This window comes from Chiloscyllium punctatum, chromosome 42 (genome assembly GCF_047496795.1).
Source record: "Chiloscyllium punctatum isolate Juve2018m chromosome 42, sChiPun1.3, whole genome shotgun sequence".
Classification (NCBI taxonomy): Eukaryota; Metazoa; Chordata; class Chondrichthyes; order Orectolobiformes; family Hemiscylliidae; genus Chiloscyllium; species Chiloscyllium punctatum.
Window position 1 is genome coordinate 23,143,748 of NC_092780.1, and position 17,106 is coordinate 23,160,853.

A 17,106-nucleotide genomic window follows, 5' to 3' on the forward strand; every position below is an offset into this window, starting at 1 on the left:
ATTTTGGAAGATCAAACTTGAATGCTGAATATAGGATTAAAGACAGGATTCTTGGCAGTGTGGAGGAACAGCAGGATCTTGGTGTTCAAGTGCATAGATCCTTCAAATTTGCCACCAAAGTGAATAAGGTTGCTAAGAAAAGATATGGTGGTTTGGCTTTCATTAACAGGGGGGTCGAGTTTAAAAGCCACAGCTCTACAAAACCCTGGTGAGGTTGACTGAGTGCCTACTTTCCTCGCTGGAGAGAAGGAGGAAGAGAGGTGACCTGCTCAAGGTGTACAAGGTAATGAGAGGCATGGATAAGAGTCGATAGCCAGAGACTTTTCCCCAGGGCAGGATTGACTGCCACTATGGGTCATAGTTTTGAGTGTTCGGAGGAAGATATAGAGGAGATTTCAGAGATAGGTTTTTTACGCAGAGAGTTGTGAGCACGTGGAATGCATTGCCAGTGGTAGTCTTGGAAGCAGAGTCATTAGGGACATTTAAGCGACTACTGGACATGCACATTGACAGCAGTGAATTGAGGGTTGTGTATGTTATTTTATTTTAGATTAGGCTTAATCCTCGGCACAACATCATGGGCTGAAGGATGTTTTATGTTCTATATTCTATAATCTGAGAATTAGGGCCAGACCATTCAGGAGAGATATTAAGAAGCACTTCCACACACAAAAGGTGGAAGATGTTTGGAACTCTTTTACACAAACAGTAGTGGATGCTGAATCCATCATTAATTTTAAATCTGAGACAGATAAATTTTTGTTAAACAAACGTATTAAGGGATATGGGCCAAAATTAGGTCTGCAGAGTTATGCCACAGATTAACTATGATCTCAATGAATGGCAGAACTGGTTTGATGGACTGGATGGTCCACTCCTGTTACAATTTTTTTGTATTCTTCTCTCACAAAACACTTGAAATTATGTCCTCTGGTTCTCGATCCCTTTATGAGCAGGAACAATTTCTCCCTACCTCCTCTACCACTGTCACCTTAAACCTTCCCTCAGATCTCCTTTTAGCCTTCTCCTCTTCAAGGAAAACAATCCTAATGTCTCTAATCTCTGCTCAATAACTGCAGTTGCTTATCTCTGACACCAATCTCATAAACCTCAGTCAAGCCAGATTTTCCATTTGTCCACTAAGAGCAGTATGATCCTGAGCCATCTTTGGTCCCAGGCTTAATACAATGAATCCAATAAGCTGCAAATCTCAAGTCAATGCCTTTTCCAGCTCACCTGATCTGGAGAGATGAGCACTTGGTCAGTTCACCAACTGAGTCAGCCAAGAGGTGATGCCAAGGGAACAGGAAGTGGGGTGTGATTCACATCAGAGTCCTGATTTTCTTGAGGTGCTCAGGTAAGTAAATGTGAAAAAAACTTCATCTTATATCACATGGAGCCTCAAGGTCTGATTCTCTCAACGTGAGCTGCTTTCAGTGCAAATCAATCTCGAATTGAGGATTCGAACAGCAAATGTGGATTCATATCGATATGTGCTCAGTAGCAAAGCAAATCCTTTGTCAGACTGTGTTCTAAAGTTACATGGTTGTGGATACTCTCACTTTGTTGCTGTTTATTCCTGTACAGTTTTCTTCTGAGTTCCCTATTGCTCTGGTGTACTCTGTTATCTTTCAGCACTATCAAGTGCTTAATCCAATTAACCCAATCAAACACTTTTTAAAATCTACGAGACAAATATATAATTCCTGTCTAACCCTTAAACTACATTCCCTCAATAGTCGTACAATACCAGTTGCATCTCTAGTCTCTCTTCCTCCCTGGAATCCAAAACTGGTTGTCTTTAATTTGATTCTGTGACATGTCCCCCATGCTCTTGGTCCTAACCTTATTATTGTTAGGTACAGAGTGTAAATAATACTTACCAGACTAGAGCTGGAATGGAATTGCCACTCAGTCCTTCTGAGTGCATGTCCTGCTCCAGCAGATGTCACAGTTTAGTGTTCTTGGCGAGGGACATCTTTCAGGGAATTGAAGAAAATGACAGCAAGGCCTGTCGATCCATGATGTCATCTTTCTCCTTTACCTCCTTGGTGGATCTTCACCTGCTCCATCTCCTTCTGGAGGCTGTGTGGCAGCCACTGGACATTGCTTTCCTTGTCATGCTTGCTGATGAAGTCACAGTCACCACCATCTTCTTCTGTTTTGTCTTCATAATTGAATGAAGTCATCTGACATTTAATTCTTATTTCAAAAAATATTGTGAGGGGTTTGCCACAAATAATGAAATTAATTCAATTTAAGACTACATGTGATCAAATTAAATGGGCAGTTTATTGATTTCCATAGTACCACTGGACACATGACAGGGAGATGAAGTGTAGCAGTGAACTCTGCAAGCTCTGCCTGATGGTATTTATCACATGGCAACCCGATTCCTCCAGGGTCCTTAATGGGGACAGGAGGTAGCAGGCAGGTCAGCAACGAGGTGCACATGTCCATCAGAATACTTTGCTCTGCGGTCCCATTCAGGACTTCATCTGCCACGTATGCAGTAGAACCTGACAATGACCTCACCCTGTGGCGAGCTGCCACATGAATGATCTTTTTCCCCTCACCCAGCAGCCTGCTCACTTCCTCCCCCCACAGCCCCCACCTCACATCACCCCCACTGAATGGAATTCTATAAAATCCTCTGAATTACATGCAGTCTCACAAACGGAGTAATTGTTTGTGTCTGATGAAGTGGTGAGATTAGGTGTTCAAAATCACGCTGTTCCTCTTACCATTAATCCTGGGACTCTGGTGGCTGGGCACTCAGTTCCTGGATGTTTGAAAAATGCATAATTAGAAGGGGAGGATTGATTTAGACAAAATGGGGCACAACATATGATGTCCAACGACGCACCATCAGCAATTAACTTGTCACATCAGATCTCAGCACCAAGATGAACCCGATGCTGAGAGCTGTATAAAGCATCCTTAATGTTCTCAGCAAAACCAAGTGACACAGGTTCTGTGATAGCTTGTCACAATGGTAAGAGCCACAATATCTGTCAGGAAATGCAGGTGTACTTACTTCAAGCCATTTCAGCTCTCCACCATTCTCTGGTCTGCTGCAACATCCTGCCATAAGAAAGGCAAAATGTCAGATGTTGTGCACCACTGTGTTTGTGAGGTTAGCCTGCCATTGTTATATAGCTGGAGGCAATCATTGGTGGGTGCACAGTGGGAACATCAGGAGGAATGTGCGTTGGAGTACCTGTATTTTCAACATGAGTTCTGACTAATGGGGAATTCTGCTGTGTAAGTATTAGGGACTTGATGATTTGATTGGTGCTTTGTCAGTGATGTAGTGGGAAAGAAATGGTCCAAAAAGATACATTCACTGACATTGAGCACCCACATGAGTTCATTAAGGTTCTTGTGACACTGCTCCTTGGTCCTCAAGATTAAATGGCAACAACCGACATCTGCCAATGTCCTGCCCTTTCTGAGGGTGGTCTTTGAGGACATCCTTTACCCAGGACACAATGGCATGCCTCCTGCTGACCACAGATACAATCAATACCTCAAGCACCAGATGTTCCTTCTGCATTTTTCTTCATTTTTCCATGTTTTAAATCATAGCATTGTTGTTTAGTGCCATTTCCCCTTAAAAGGGTCAAACAATCTTTAATAACACGTGACTGACGGTAACACGTAATGTTAACTCAATATCCCCCAGCCCTTGCTTATTGCAGAGGCAGCCAATCACACGGCAGATATTGAGTCCTACACTACATCGTAATTGGGTGTCCATCTATAATGAAACCAGTGCGACTATGTGTCCAGTTGTAACCCAGCACCTAAGCCAATTTTTAGGCCAGTTCTGCAGGTACTGGCAAATTGTGTCTTTACTCTGATATTTCTCTGAGATAGTTCCCTCATTGTAAAACTCAACAATTCTCCAAAAGACAAACTCTCGGTCACTGTCCACTGGTATGCATTCAAATTTTGGACAGGATCCTTCCAACATTGGACAATTTACAAGTCATTTAACTGAATTAGAAAAGTAGGAGAGAATGAGGGTGGAAGTAAATGTTGGAAAATAGATGAACTCCATGTCTATTGTTCAGACCACTTTAAGCTAGATACTTCTTGTAACATAATTGCGGCTAACCCAATTTCAAAGAAACAATTTCTCCTCATTTATTGAACCTGAAACTCTTGCCATTTTATTCTGCACAGGGATGGTTTGCTGGAAGAAACTTGGCAGCTTCTCAGGTCACAACTAAATACTTTCTTTGGGTGGATGAAGATTTTTTATTCACAAAACAGACAAAAGTGGAAAAGTTGGTGGAAGTATTAGAAAACACAAACTTGGACATGGTAAGAATGGAACTGGATAGAAAGTGGAACAATGTTTCACAAATACTTCAACCTGATGACATTTCATTTTTATGTTTCAAGAAATGAATTTTAATTTGCATATAAAATATTGTGATTGATGTTTTGTTCATATCTATACACACAAGTAAGTTTGACAGCAAGTAGCCTGTCATTCAACGAGAAAAATAACTCCCATCTTGCAGTTAGAGAATTGGAGGACATTTAAGAAACCCATCTTTCCAAGCTCTTAACTCATAAAGGTTAACAGAGGGAAGGAGAAAGGAAGGAAGAAAGTGAGGGAGAGGTGCAGAGATATTGGAAATAAGAAAAGGAGGGTGAAAGGAACAAAGAAATATCTGCCATTCAGAAAGTGTTAGAGTGTATTGCAAAGTGTATAACAGCAGAGCATTTACAAATACATAATATAACCAAACAGGATCAGCATGACTTCATGGAAGGGAAATCATCCCCGACAAATTCATTTTAATTCTTTGAGAAAGTAACAAGCAGCATTGATAATGGGGAACCAGTAAATGTAATTTATTGAGATTTCCAAATGGCGTCTGGGAAGGTAACACGCAGACTACATCATTAGATAAGTGCCCCTGGTGTTGGGAGTTGTGTATTAACATGGATAAAGGCTTTGCTGGTATATAGAAGACAGAGTTGGGATAAAGGGGGCACTTTCAGGATGGTTACCTATAACTGGTGGAGTGCTACAGGAATCAGTACTAGGGCCACAATAATTTAGAATATATTTTAAGAATATATATTAATAACTAGGATAATGGAAATAGATGTACTGTTACCAAATTTGCAAATTATATAAAATAGATATGAAGATAAGTAGAGAGCATAACACAAGAAGTTTATAGTGATTACAGATAGATGGAGTGGATGGGGAAACTTGCCAGATGGAATATTTTGAGGGAAATGTGAGCTAATGCACTTTGGAAGGAAAATTACAAGAGTTGAGTAGTATTTAATTAGGAAAAGACTGCAGAAAGCTGCACCACAGAAGGATTTGGGAATCTTCATGCATGCGTCACAAATAGCTGACAATAAAATTCAATAAGTAATCGAGAGGGCAAATGGAATGTTGCCTTTTTAATTCAAAAGGAAGGGATTAGAAAAATAGGGAGGTCTTGATAAAAATATACAAGACACCAGCCAGACCACAACTGGAATACCGTGAATGGATTTGGTTCCTTTATAGAAGGAAAGATGAAGTGTCATTGGAGGCAATCCAGAGAAAGTTCACTCGGTTGATTACAGGCATGGAGGGAAGGTCTTATGGAGCAAGGTTAAGTAGATGGTGCTGGCACACATCAGAGTTTAGGAGAGATAATCTTATTAAAACATAGTATTCTTAGGGGGTGTAACAGGGTAAATGGAAAGACATTTCTTCCTCTTGTGGGAGAGTCTGGGACCAGAAGGTGTAATCTCAGACTAAAGTGTCATCCATTAAGTCCAATGATAAAAAGGATTTTTTTCAAAACGCAGTGAATCTATTAAATTCTTTGCCTCAGAGGGCTGTCAAGGCTGGACCATAAATTATATTCAAAACCGATGTACTAAATTTTAATCAGAAAAGGAATCAAGTGTTATGGCGATAAGGCAGGAAAATGGCATTGAGGATTATCAGATCAACCACGATCTCATCAAATGATAAGGCAGACCTGATGGGCTGAATGGTCCATTCTGCTCCTATGTCTTCTGGTGTAAACATCTTAGAAAAGAAGGGAGAGAAGGCAGGGATATGGGAAGGAAGGAAGGAAGGAAGGAAGGGAGGAAATAAGGAAAAGAAGGAAGGGGCCAAGTCAGCAAGGAAGGGAGGCATGGTGGCCCACTGGTTAGCACTGCTGCCTCACAGCACCAGGGACCTGGGTTCAATTCCAGTCTCAGGCGATTGTCTATGTGGAGCGTGCACGTTCTCCATATATCTGCATGGGTCTGCTCAGGGTGATCCAGTTTCCTCCTGCAGAGTTTGGATGTGCAGGTTGAATGGATTGGCCATGCTATATTGCACATAGTATCCAGGGATGTTAAGGTGGATGAGCCATGGGAAATTCAGGGTAGGGGGTGATTCTGGTTGGGATACTCTTAAGTGGGTTAGTGTGGACTCAATGGGTCGAATAGCCTACTTCCACACTGTAGGTATTCTACAACTCTCGTAAGGGAGGAAGGAAGGATATTTCACACATATTTGGTTCTTTGACTGTGATCACGTGATGGAAATATCAACCCCAGCTTCCGAAAGTGAGTATCAGGAACCAAGTGGGGTCATGAGCTGAACATTTGGTGTCCTGGACCCTCATGAAGTAATGGATTGTCTCCCTCTTCCATGGTTCTCCAGTTCTCAGCAAGAGGATTGCTCGAAGACTCACAACAATTATATAGCCTTGAAGTGGGCTTACAACAGGAAACACTGAGGAAGCACTGACAAGGAGATCTTGTGGTAATAGAATGAAAAATCATTGAGAAAAGAAACTATATTCCATTTCTCTAATTGGATGTAATATAATCTTTACAGGTTGGTGGCTCAGTAAACGGTAATCGTTTCCACTTTAGGCTGTGGTATGAATATGGAAATCCTGATGACGGAGAATGCTTGTTCTCAAAGGGTGGGGGCTTTCATCCCTTGGATGGGTTTCCAAACTGTGTGATAACCAGTGGAGTGGTCAATTTCTTTCTGGCCAGGACATCCAAGATATTGAGTGTTGGATTTGATCCTCGATTAGCCAGGGTAGCTCATTCAGGTAAGTGAGCCATTAAGTTGTGCTGCTCTTCCATCGCTATGCTCATTAGAGTTGGTGATAATCAACTTTTATTCTGATTTGTTTGTTTTCATGTTTCAGTAACTCCCTTAAGGAGCCAAAAAGTACCATGAACATGGGTCAGGCGTTTGTGACAAAGTGGGGTGGGATCCAAGGACTGTGGGCACAAAGCATCCTTCCACCAGCTGCCCTGTCCATTCTCAGCACTGTGCCAGGCTGTGTCTAGAATGGAAGTGATCAATTAAAGCTCCTCTCCTGAACTGACTGGAAATTTCCAGTCAGCACATTGACCCGACAGTGGCCAAAACACGGCCAGAGAAAGGGAGCATCCAGATAGTGACAGGCCAAAGTCTAACCTTCCAGATCGCTTTAATCCCAAGCCTCCTTCACAAACCATCACTACCAATGATGAAGAATGACCAGAGTTACAGCTGCATTCCACCCTCAAAAGGTTTCTCCTTGGCAAAGATGTGACTTCGAGTCATAGAGATGTATAGCACGAAAACAGACCCTTTAATCCAACCTGACCAAGTGGACTAGATTTGGAAATTAATCTCATCCCATTTGCCAGCATTTGGCCCATATCCCTCTAAACCCTTCCTATTCATATACCCACCCAGATGCCTCCCCTCCCTCCTCTGGCAGCTTATTCCATGTATGCACCACCCTCTGCATGAAGAAGTTGCCCCTCTGGTCCCTTTGGAATCTTAGCCCTCTCACCATAAACCTGTGCCCTCTGGTTTTAGATTCCCCTCACCTGGGAAAATGACCATAGCTTTGCACTCTATACATGCCCCTTCGTGATTTTCTAAACCTCTATGAAGTTACCCCTCAGCCCCCTACACTCCAAGGAAAATAGCCCCAAACTATTCAGCCTCTCACTATTGTTGAAACCTTCCAACCCTGGAAACAGCCTCATAAGTCTTTTCTTAACCTTTTCAAGTTTCCCAATATCTTTCCTGTAGCAGAGAGACTAAAATTAAATGCAGTACTTCAAAAGTGGCCAATCCAATGTCCTATACAGCTGCAACATGACCTCCCAACCCCTATACTCAATGCATTGAGCAATGTATGCAAGAACACCAAACATTCTCTTCAATACTCTGTCCAGCTGTGACTCCAGTTTCAAGGAACTATGAACCTGCACTTAAAGGTCTTTTGTTGGCAACACTCCCAGGACCTTAACATTAAGTATATAAGTTCTGCATTAGTTTGCCCTATCAAAATGCAGCACCTCACATTTACCTAAATTAACCTCCACCTGCCACTCCTTGACCCATCATCCCATCTAAACAAGGTCCTGATATACTCTGAGGTAATCCTCTTCACTGTCCACTACACTACAAATTTTGGTGTCATCTGCAAACTTTTCAACAGTACTTCCTGTATTCACATCCAAATCATTTATATCAATGACAAAAAGCAGTTGATTTGATTTGATTTATTATTGCCACATATTGAGATACAGTGAAAAGTATTGTCGTGCATAATATCCAGACAAATCATAGCTTACATAAGTATATCAGGGCAATCGCACAGAATGCAGATCATAGTTTGTTACAGCTGCAGAGAAAGTACAGAGAATGGTTAACCTGACCATATGAGATGTCAGTTTGTAAGTCTGATAATTGCCGGAAAGAAGCTGCTCACGGATCTGTTGGTACTGTTTTCAAATTTTTTCTCTTCTACCTTTGGAAGAGGGTGGGAGAGAGTATAACCAGAGGGGGAAGAGTCTTTGATTGTGTTGGTGGCTTTCCTGAAACAGTGGGAAGTGTAGACAGAGTAAATGGAGGGAAAGTAGGTCTGCATGATGGTTTGGGCTGCATTCACTAATTTCTGTAATTTCTTGTCATCTTGGGCAAAGCAGTGCCATACTAAGCTATGATGTATCCAGATGGGATTATTTCAATGGTACACCCTCTGCAAACTGGTAAGGGGTTATTGTGGACATGCTGAATTTCCTTAGCCTTCTGAGGAAGTAGGGTGTTGGTGTGCTGTCGTTACTGTAGCATTGATCTGGATGGGCCAGGACTGATTGCTGGTGATATTTACTCCCAGGAACTTGAAGCTGTCAACCACCTCCACCTCAGCACCATGGGTACAGATAGGGGACTGTCCTCCACACTGTTTGCTGAAGTCGATGGCCATCTCCTTCATTTTGCTGACATTGAGAGAGTGATTGTAGTCTTTACACCATGTCACGAAGCTATCTTTTTTCATGTACTCTACCTTGTTGCTGTAATCAGCAAACTTGAAAAGCTGAATTTGACCGAACAGTCATGAGTGTATAATGAGTATAATACAGGACTGAGTGTGCAACTTTGCACCAATGTTGAGGGTTATCGTGGAGGAGGTCTTATCACCTATCCTCATTGATTGCTGTCTGTGGGTCGGGAAGTCAAGGATCCAGTTGGAGAGGGGGGAGCAGAGTCTGAGGTTTTGGAGTTTGGAGATGAGTTTGGTTGAAATTATGATACAGAAAGTGATTCATCAGCTGTGGATGTTTTTACTTCCTTACAGTTTACAACAGTATTCTTTCACTGCACAACTCCCACATATTGGCCCTTCAGTAATACCAACTGTCCTTATTATGACAGAGATTTCACCCTGAACAAAGAACAACGGAAATTACAGCACAAGAACGGGCCCTTTGGCCTCCAAGCCTGCGTCAATCCAGATCCAATATCTAAACCTGTCACCTATTTTCCAAGGATCTGTATCCCTCTGCTCCTTGCCCATTCATGTATCTTTTCCCTTTTCACTTTGAACTCGTGACCCCGAGTAATTGAGACCCGACTCTGGGAAAAAGCTTCTTGCTATCCACCCTGTCTATACCTCTCATGACTTTGTAGACCTCAATCAGGTGCCCCCTCAACCTTCATCTTTCTAATGAAAACAATCCTCATCTACTCATCCTCTCATCATAGCTAGCACCCTCCATACCAGGCAACATCCTAATGAACCTCCTCTGCATCCTCTACAGAGCATCCACATCCTTTTGGTAATGTGGAGACCAGAACTGTATGCAGTATTCTAAATGTGGCCGAACCAAAGTCTTATACAACAGTAGCATGACCTGCCAACTCTTGTACCTAATACCCCGTCTAATGAAGGAAAGCATGTTGTATGCCTTCTTGGCCACTCTATCGACCTGCGTTGTAACTTTCAGGGAACAATGGTCCTGCACACCCAGCTCTCTCTCTCTCTCTACATCAATTTTCCCCATGACCTTTCCATTTACTGTGTGGTTCACCCTTGAATTGGTTCTTCAAAAATGCATCACCTTGCATTTGCCCAGATTGAACTCCATCTGCTATTTCTCTGCCCTACTCACCAATCTATCTCTAGTCTGTTGTATTTGCTGACAGTCCCATTCACGATCTGCTACTCCACCAACATTAGTGTTATCTGCAAAAATGCTAATCAGACCACCTATACCTTCCTCCAGATCAGTTATTTATATCACAAACAGCAGTGGCCCCAACACGGATCCCTGTGGAACACCATTGTCACAGTTTTCCAATTTGAGAAACTCCCTTCCCCCACTACTCTCTGTCTCCTGTTGCCCAGCCAATTCTTTACCCATCCAGCTAGTCCATCTACTGGTCCCCATGCGACTTCACTTTCTCCATCAGCCTCCCATGGGAAACTTCATCAAATGCCTTACTGAGGTCCACGTATATGATATCTACAGCCCTTCCCTCATCAATCAATTACAGCACAAGAACAGGCCCTTCAGCCCTCCCAGCCTGTGCCAGTCCAGATCCTCTACCTAAACCTGTCACCTATTTTCCAAGGATCTGCTCCCTGCCCATTCATGTACCTGTCTAGATACATCTTAAATGACGCTTTCGTCCCCGTCTCTACCACCTCCTCTTGCAAAGTGTTCCAGGCACCCATCACTCTCTGCATAAAGACATATCTTCCTTAAACTTTTCCCCTCTCACTTTCAACTCGTGACCCCTAGTAATTTACACCCCATTCTGGGAAGAAGCTTCTTGCTATTTGCCCTGCCTTTACCTCTCATGACTTTGTAGACCTCAACATTCATCTTTCTACTGAAAATAATCCTAGTCTACCCAACCTCTCTTCATAGTTAGAGCTCTCCATCCCAGGCAACATCCTGGTGAACCTCCACTGCGCCCTCTCCAGAGCATCCACATCCTTTTGGAAATGTGGTGAACAGAACTGTATGCGGTATTCCAAATATGGCTGAACGAAACTGTTATGCAACTGTAATGTGACATGCCAACTCTTGTATCAATACACTGTCCGATGAAGGAAAGCATGTCGTATGCCTTTTTAACCACTCTATTAACCTGCGTTGCCACTGTCAGTGAACAATGGACATGAACACCCGGATCTCTCTCTACATCAATTTTCCCCATGACATTTTCATTTACTGTATAGTTCACTCTTGAATTAGATCACCTTGCATTTGCCCGGATTTAACTCCATCTGCCATTCCTACGTCCAACTCTCCAATCTATCTATATTCTGGTATACTATCTGACAGTCCCGTTCACGATCTGCTACTCCACCAATCTTAGTGTTACCTGCAAACATGCTAATCAGACCACCTATACCTTCCTCCAGATCATTTATGTGTATCACAAACAGCAGTGGTCCCAGCATGGAACCTTGTGGAACACCACTGCTACCGTTGTCCATTTTGAGAAACTGCCTTCTACCACTACTCTCTGTCTCCTGCTGCCCGTCAGTTCATTATCAATCCATGGAGAATGCATTTGCTGAATTATATTTGCAGATAACTCTATTTTGCACAAAAATTACACAATCTCCAGGCAGTCCCTGCAGGCAGTCAATCCATGCAATATTTTATAAAGCTGGAAATTGATGCTAAACCTGTAAAAAGCATTAGTTCAGCCCACCCCAGCTTGGTACCAGGGATTTGAAAAGATTTGAACTTATTGGAGAGAATAAAAATAAAGAAGTTTTCTTTATTCCCTTGTGGGATAGCAAGACCAGCATTTATTGGCTGTCCCTTGTTGCTCTTGAGAAGGTGGTGGTCTGCTGTATTTGGAAAAGATTGGGAATTTGCAAAGCAACATGTCAGGCAGTCTGGATGGGATATATCTTGGCTTATTGTGCAAAGTAAGGGTAGAAATTCTAATGACTTGGGCAAAATCTTCCAATCCTCCTTCAAGATATGGGTGATTCCAGAGGTCTTGCTGAGTGCAGATATCACAGCCCTATTTGAAAAAGGGGAAGGAATGTCAACCTTCACCCTCATGATCCTGGTTGGAACATGTTTAAAGACAATAATCTAGTGCAAGACTATTTACATTTGGAAAAGTATGGGTTAGTAAATGGAAGTCAGCACCGTACAGTGCACGGGTTGGGTTACGAGTATACAGAGCTTACTGAAGAGCAGGAGGTCACTTCATTTCCACCTGGACTCATCCATGATCACAGTCAAACCCCTGCCCTGAACTCCTCCAGTTACCTCTTCTCAGTGAGTGCTCAGAGTGTTCTCGCTGACCCTACCAGGAATTTCCCACTTCCAATAAAGGAGAGTTGGTGGATCCCATCCAGTGTTAAAGAAGATTTTGCAAACTTTTCTGTAAATGAGTGCCTGCCGTACAGATACGTCTGGTCTCCACAATTCTGCCTCTTGAGGCTCACATGCACCACTGGTACATTCTCAGTCCCCCACCTCCAGCATCACATTTTAAAATTGGGAACAAAATCTCAGAATACAGAAGGTCTTGTGGATCACAGCCAAAGTCAACGAAGTTGGTTTGACATTTTTTTTGAGGATTGGAGTTTATTAAACACAACTTTCCCAGGGAACATTTAATGGATGGTGAAGATCTTGTCATGGTGTAAATATTTCTGTGTTGTGTTTTGTGTTTGATACATTAAATAGCATTTATCATTCTGTGCTATTCTATCATTATGTTTGATTTTTCCACACCAATGTTTTCACAACTAAAATCTTTCCTAGAGTTTTTCATTGACGGACTCGGCAGACTGCTCGTGGGATCGTGTAATGATGTCATCGTTGGCCATCAGACGCACCAGCGTTCAAAAAATGACACACAGAAAGCAGTTGAAGAAAAATATGCAAGGTTTCGACGGCCTTCTGCGCATGAAACAAATTATAAACTTGCACTGCATTATTTCAAAAACCACTTAAAATGTTACACCAAGATTTAACCTCAGGTTTCTAATCAACACTGACAACATCAAGTTCTATCCCATTGCTTTCTCTTTCGGCCTCTCCACTCCCTCGGTGTTGTCAGGCTGTTTCTGTGACACTGCTTCTGGATGCAGTGAATTTTCCTGCAATTCAACATTTCTTCTTACTTGTTCCTGGAATGTGGGCACGAATAGAAAGGCCGCTAGTTTTTGACCATCACTAATTGTTCTTAAGAAGGTAGTGGCGAGGCACCTTCCTGTACAGAACATTGGTTAGACTATTTTTGGAACATTGTGTACAATTCTGGGTCTCCCTCCTACTGGAAGGATGTTGCAAACTTGAAAGAGTTCAGAAAAGATCTATCAGGGTGTTGCCAGGGTTGGACGATTTGAGCTATAGGGAAAGGCTGAATAGGTTGGGGCTGATTTCCCTGGAGGCTGAGGGGTGACCTTATAGAGGTTTATAAAACTATGAGGGGCATGGATAGAGTAAATAGACAAGGTATTTTCCCTGGGATGGGGGAGTCCAGAACTAGAGGACATAGGTTTAGGTGAGTGGGGAAGATTTACAAGGGACTTAAGGGGCAATTTCTTCACATATCGTGCGTGTATGGAATGAGCTGCCAGAGAAGTGGTGGAGTTTGATACAATTACAGCTTTTAAATGGCATCTGGATGAATACATGAACAGGAAGGGTTTAGAGAGATATGGGCCAAGTGTCAACAAATGGGACCAGATTAGTTTAGGGCATCGGGTCAGCTTGGACGAGTTGGACTGAAGGGTGTGTTTCTGTGCAGTGCATCTCTATGTCTCTATGGCAAACATCATCTCTCAACTGTAAATTCCTCCATCACCATGTCATCCAAACTGTTCAGAACCTTTGTGTCCTATTTGACCAACAGCTGAGCTTCCAGGAACATATCCAGTTCCTGCAACAGTAGTGGACCCGCTGATATTAAGGGCATTTAAATGGGCATTGGACATACATATGGATAATAATGGAACAGTGTAGGTTAGATGGGCATCAGATTAATTTCACAGGCTGGGGCATTGCCGAAGGGCCTGTACTGTGCTGTAATGTTCTATGCTGCATGTTCTATATCCTATCAATGACCATAATGACCTAGTTCTGCTGGATACTTTTGCTAACTCCGGCTTTGATTGTTCAAGTACTCTCCAGACTGCTTTCCCAGCTTCCACCTTCCATAAATGTGAATTTATTCAGAATTCTTTCGGCCTTATTGTGACAGGCTCATGTCCTGTTTATTCAGAATCCCATGTCCACACACCCTCAATGGCAGCTGATTCATCAATTCCTTCATTTTAAAATTCTCAACCCTGTTTCAAAATCACTTCATATTCTCACTCATTACTATCTCTGTGACCTCCTCAGGCTTGAAATCCCGCTAAGTATTCTGATTTCCTCCAAGTCTGTCCTCTTATGCATTCCCAGTTTCTTTATTTTGTGCTGGCAAATATCCTTCAACTTTCTTTCACAATAAACTCAAATGTCTCTTTAAATCGCCCCTTGAAATCTGAGAAGTTACCTTCCATTATTTACACAAAGTGATATTTTGTTTGTTGATGTTCTGATGAGGTGCCCTGGAACATTTCATTATGTCGGGAGCTACATAAATGAAGATTGTTGATGCTATCTGATTGTAATTCTTTGAAGCACTTTGGGCCATCTCACTATCCTAAAGGTGTATGTTACTTTTTTTTATAATTAATTGTCTTTGCAATTCATGACACAAATATACTTTGTTTTGATGTGCACAGTGAATACTGCAGTTAAGAAGGAACTCTTGCATTTTTTCCAAAATTCCCTGTGCCCTCAGAATCCACTGCATAGGTCAAGACCCAGGCAAATCACTCCATAATTCCATGGCATCAAAGGCTCACCATGTACACAACTCAACTGGCAATTACTCTTGGATGAACACAAATTGCAAATGTAAACATGTCATTTTCCATGGAGACAAGTTCAGCCAAGTTGAGTAATGTTTACATCTCATGTTCACATAGAAGAATTTTCCATCAGAATCAATGCAATGGACCAATAGGAGTTCTTATTGATATTTTCTTTGCTACAAAGGAATATCTCTCAATGTTAACACCTGAAAATAGCACGGGATGGTGCAGATAGATGAAAAGAAGATTGAGATATTGAGAACTTCAAATCTACTGGATTGTATACCTCTCAATGTTGGTTTTTACTAAAGACATTGTGAATTCCCTTGTTAGAAGTTGTGCTTGGTAGTATAGAACATCAGTACTGATGAAAATAAGACAAGTTGTTGAAGCTTTTCACCTCAGGTTTATCAAAACAGACTTCTAAGAACACTGAGGCATAATGTAAGACATTTAGAACACTGAATCATTGATTGGGAAGGAGAAAATAATACATTAAGAATTTGGCTGGTCACTTCATGTGTAGCTAGAGCATAATGACAATTGTGAAGATTTCCTCTATTTGTTACTTCTAGTGAGATTGTTGAGAGAGAACCAGGAACATTCTTAGTTTCTGGTTTGAAGATGAAGACTCCAACTCAGCAGATGAAATGATATGGTTATGGATTAATAATTCTAATATATAAAAAAAGCTTGTGGAGTTTAGAAGTTGAGTGGTCATGACAAAACTGAAACTGAGCTTCAATGATAAGATCATTCTGTTCCAAGACGCACATGACACCACTGTCAACAATACCTTCCACCACTTCAATGATGATCAAAAGTAGAATGACCATGCAATACTTGATTTGTACTGCTTTTGTCGACGACACAGATGTGGGCAATTTTCAACATTTTTAAGCCAGTGTTTTAACTGTACTAAAACAGCATGGTTTGGGATGCATTCAGTACTTGAAGCCAAGTCTTCAGTGCAGTTTTGGGCCTGTTGAAAGGTATTTGCAGTAGCCAGTACCTCCAGCTGTTCTTTGATATCATGTGGAGTGAATCAAATTGGTTGAAGACTAGTATCTTTGTTGCTGGAGAGCTCAGGAGGAAGCCAAATGAGATCATCCATTCAGCACTTCTGGCTGAAGATGGAGGCACATGCTTTAGCTTTGTTTTTTGCGCTGATGTGCTAGGTTCCTCCATCTTTGGGAATGATGACATTTACACACCATTAATAACTGGGTTTAAAATCTTGTCTCAGTAGTGGTGACCAGGAAGCTATTGTCAACCAAAATTTCTTTCTTTAGTCTGTCTGGAAATCATTCTCAGTAAACATTAACCAATTACTGCACATAGATCAAACAATAATTTATCATGCTCTATTTCTAGTAATATAAATACTGGGGTATCAATTATAACATTTATTAAATTTTAATGTCCTGATTTACTATGATGTTTAGAATGATCTGGTTTACATGAAACTTATATTTGCACAATATTAAAATGTTGAAAACATGTTCTTTCAAATAAAGTGTTTTCTTGATCAACATGAAGACATGATGTAATTTATGAAATTATAGTTGTTGATATGAGAAGATTGATATTGTTTCTTGAGTAGCTTTCTCCATCAGAAGACACAACAGAAACAAGTTTTCATCAACTGACCGAAAATATCACTCTCAATTAACGGAGTTCATTCTAAAAAGAAATTAAGTGTCAATTTTTGAGGTTTAATGAGCATCACGTAATATTTTGAACCTATTATTAGAGGCGCATAAACCCATAATTTTCTTGAATACCGTTTTTGTGAGCATGGTTCTAATATTGTTTCTGTCACTTGAATCAAATTAAATCAAAGCAAATATGAAGGAAGCAAAAATGTCTGATTTGCTGGGCTGACTCACCGTCCTGTTTGTTTTAAGACTTGACCATACTCTTCTTA

The 17,106-nt window shown here is 41.5% G+C and overlaps 1 protein-coding gene across 1 annotated transcript in view; it reads left to right on the plus strand.

Annotated features, from left to right (window-relative positions):
* The window catches only part of LOC140465827 (beta-1,4 N-acetylgalactosaminyltransferase 2-like), a 55,658-nt gene extending 39,006 nt beyond the window's left edge, over nt 1-16,652 (plus strand). Inside the window, exons 9-11 of the mRNA XM_072561657.1 lie at nt 4,189-4,329; nt 6,863-7,088; nt 13,075-16,652. Of these exons, the coding sequence (XP_072417758.1) occupies nt 4,189-4,329; nt 6,863-7,088; nt 13,075-13,286 (579 nt within the window). The 3' untranslated portion in view covers nt 13,287-16,652. The remainder of the gene's footprint in view (nt 1-4,188; nt 4,330-6,862; nt 7,089-13,074) is intronic.
* Nucleotides 16,653-17,106: the final 454 nt, after the last annotated feature.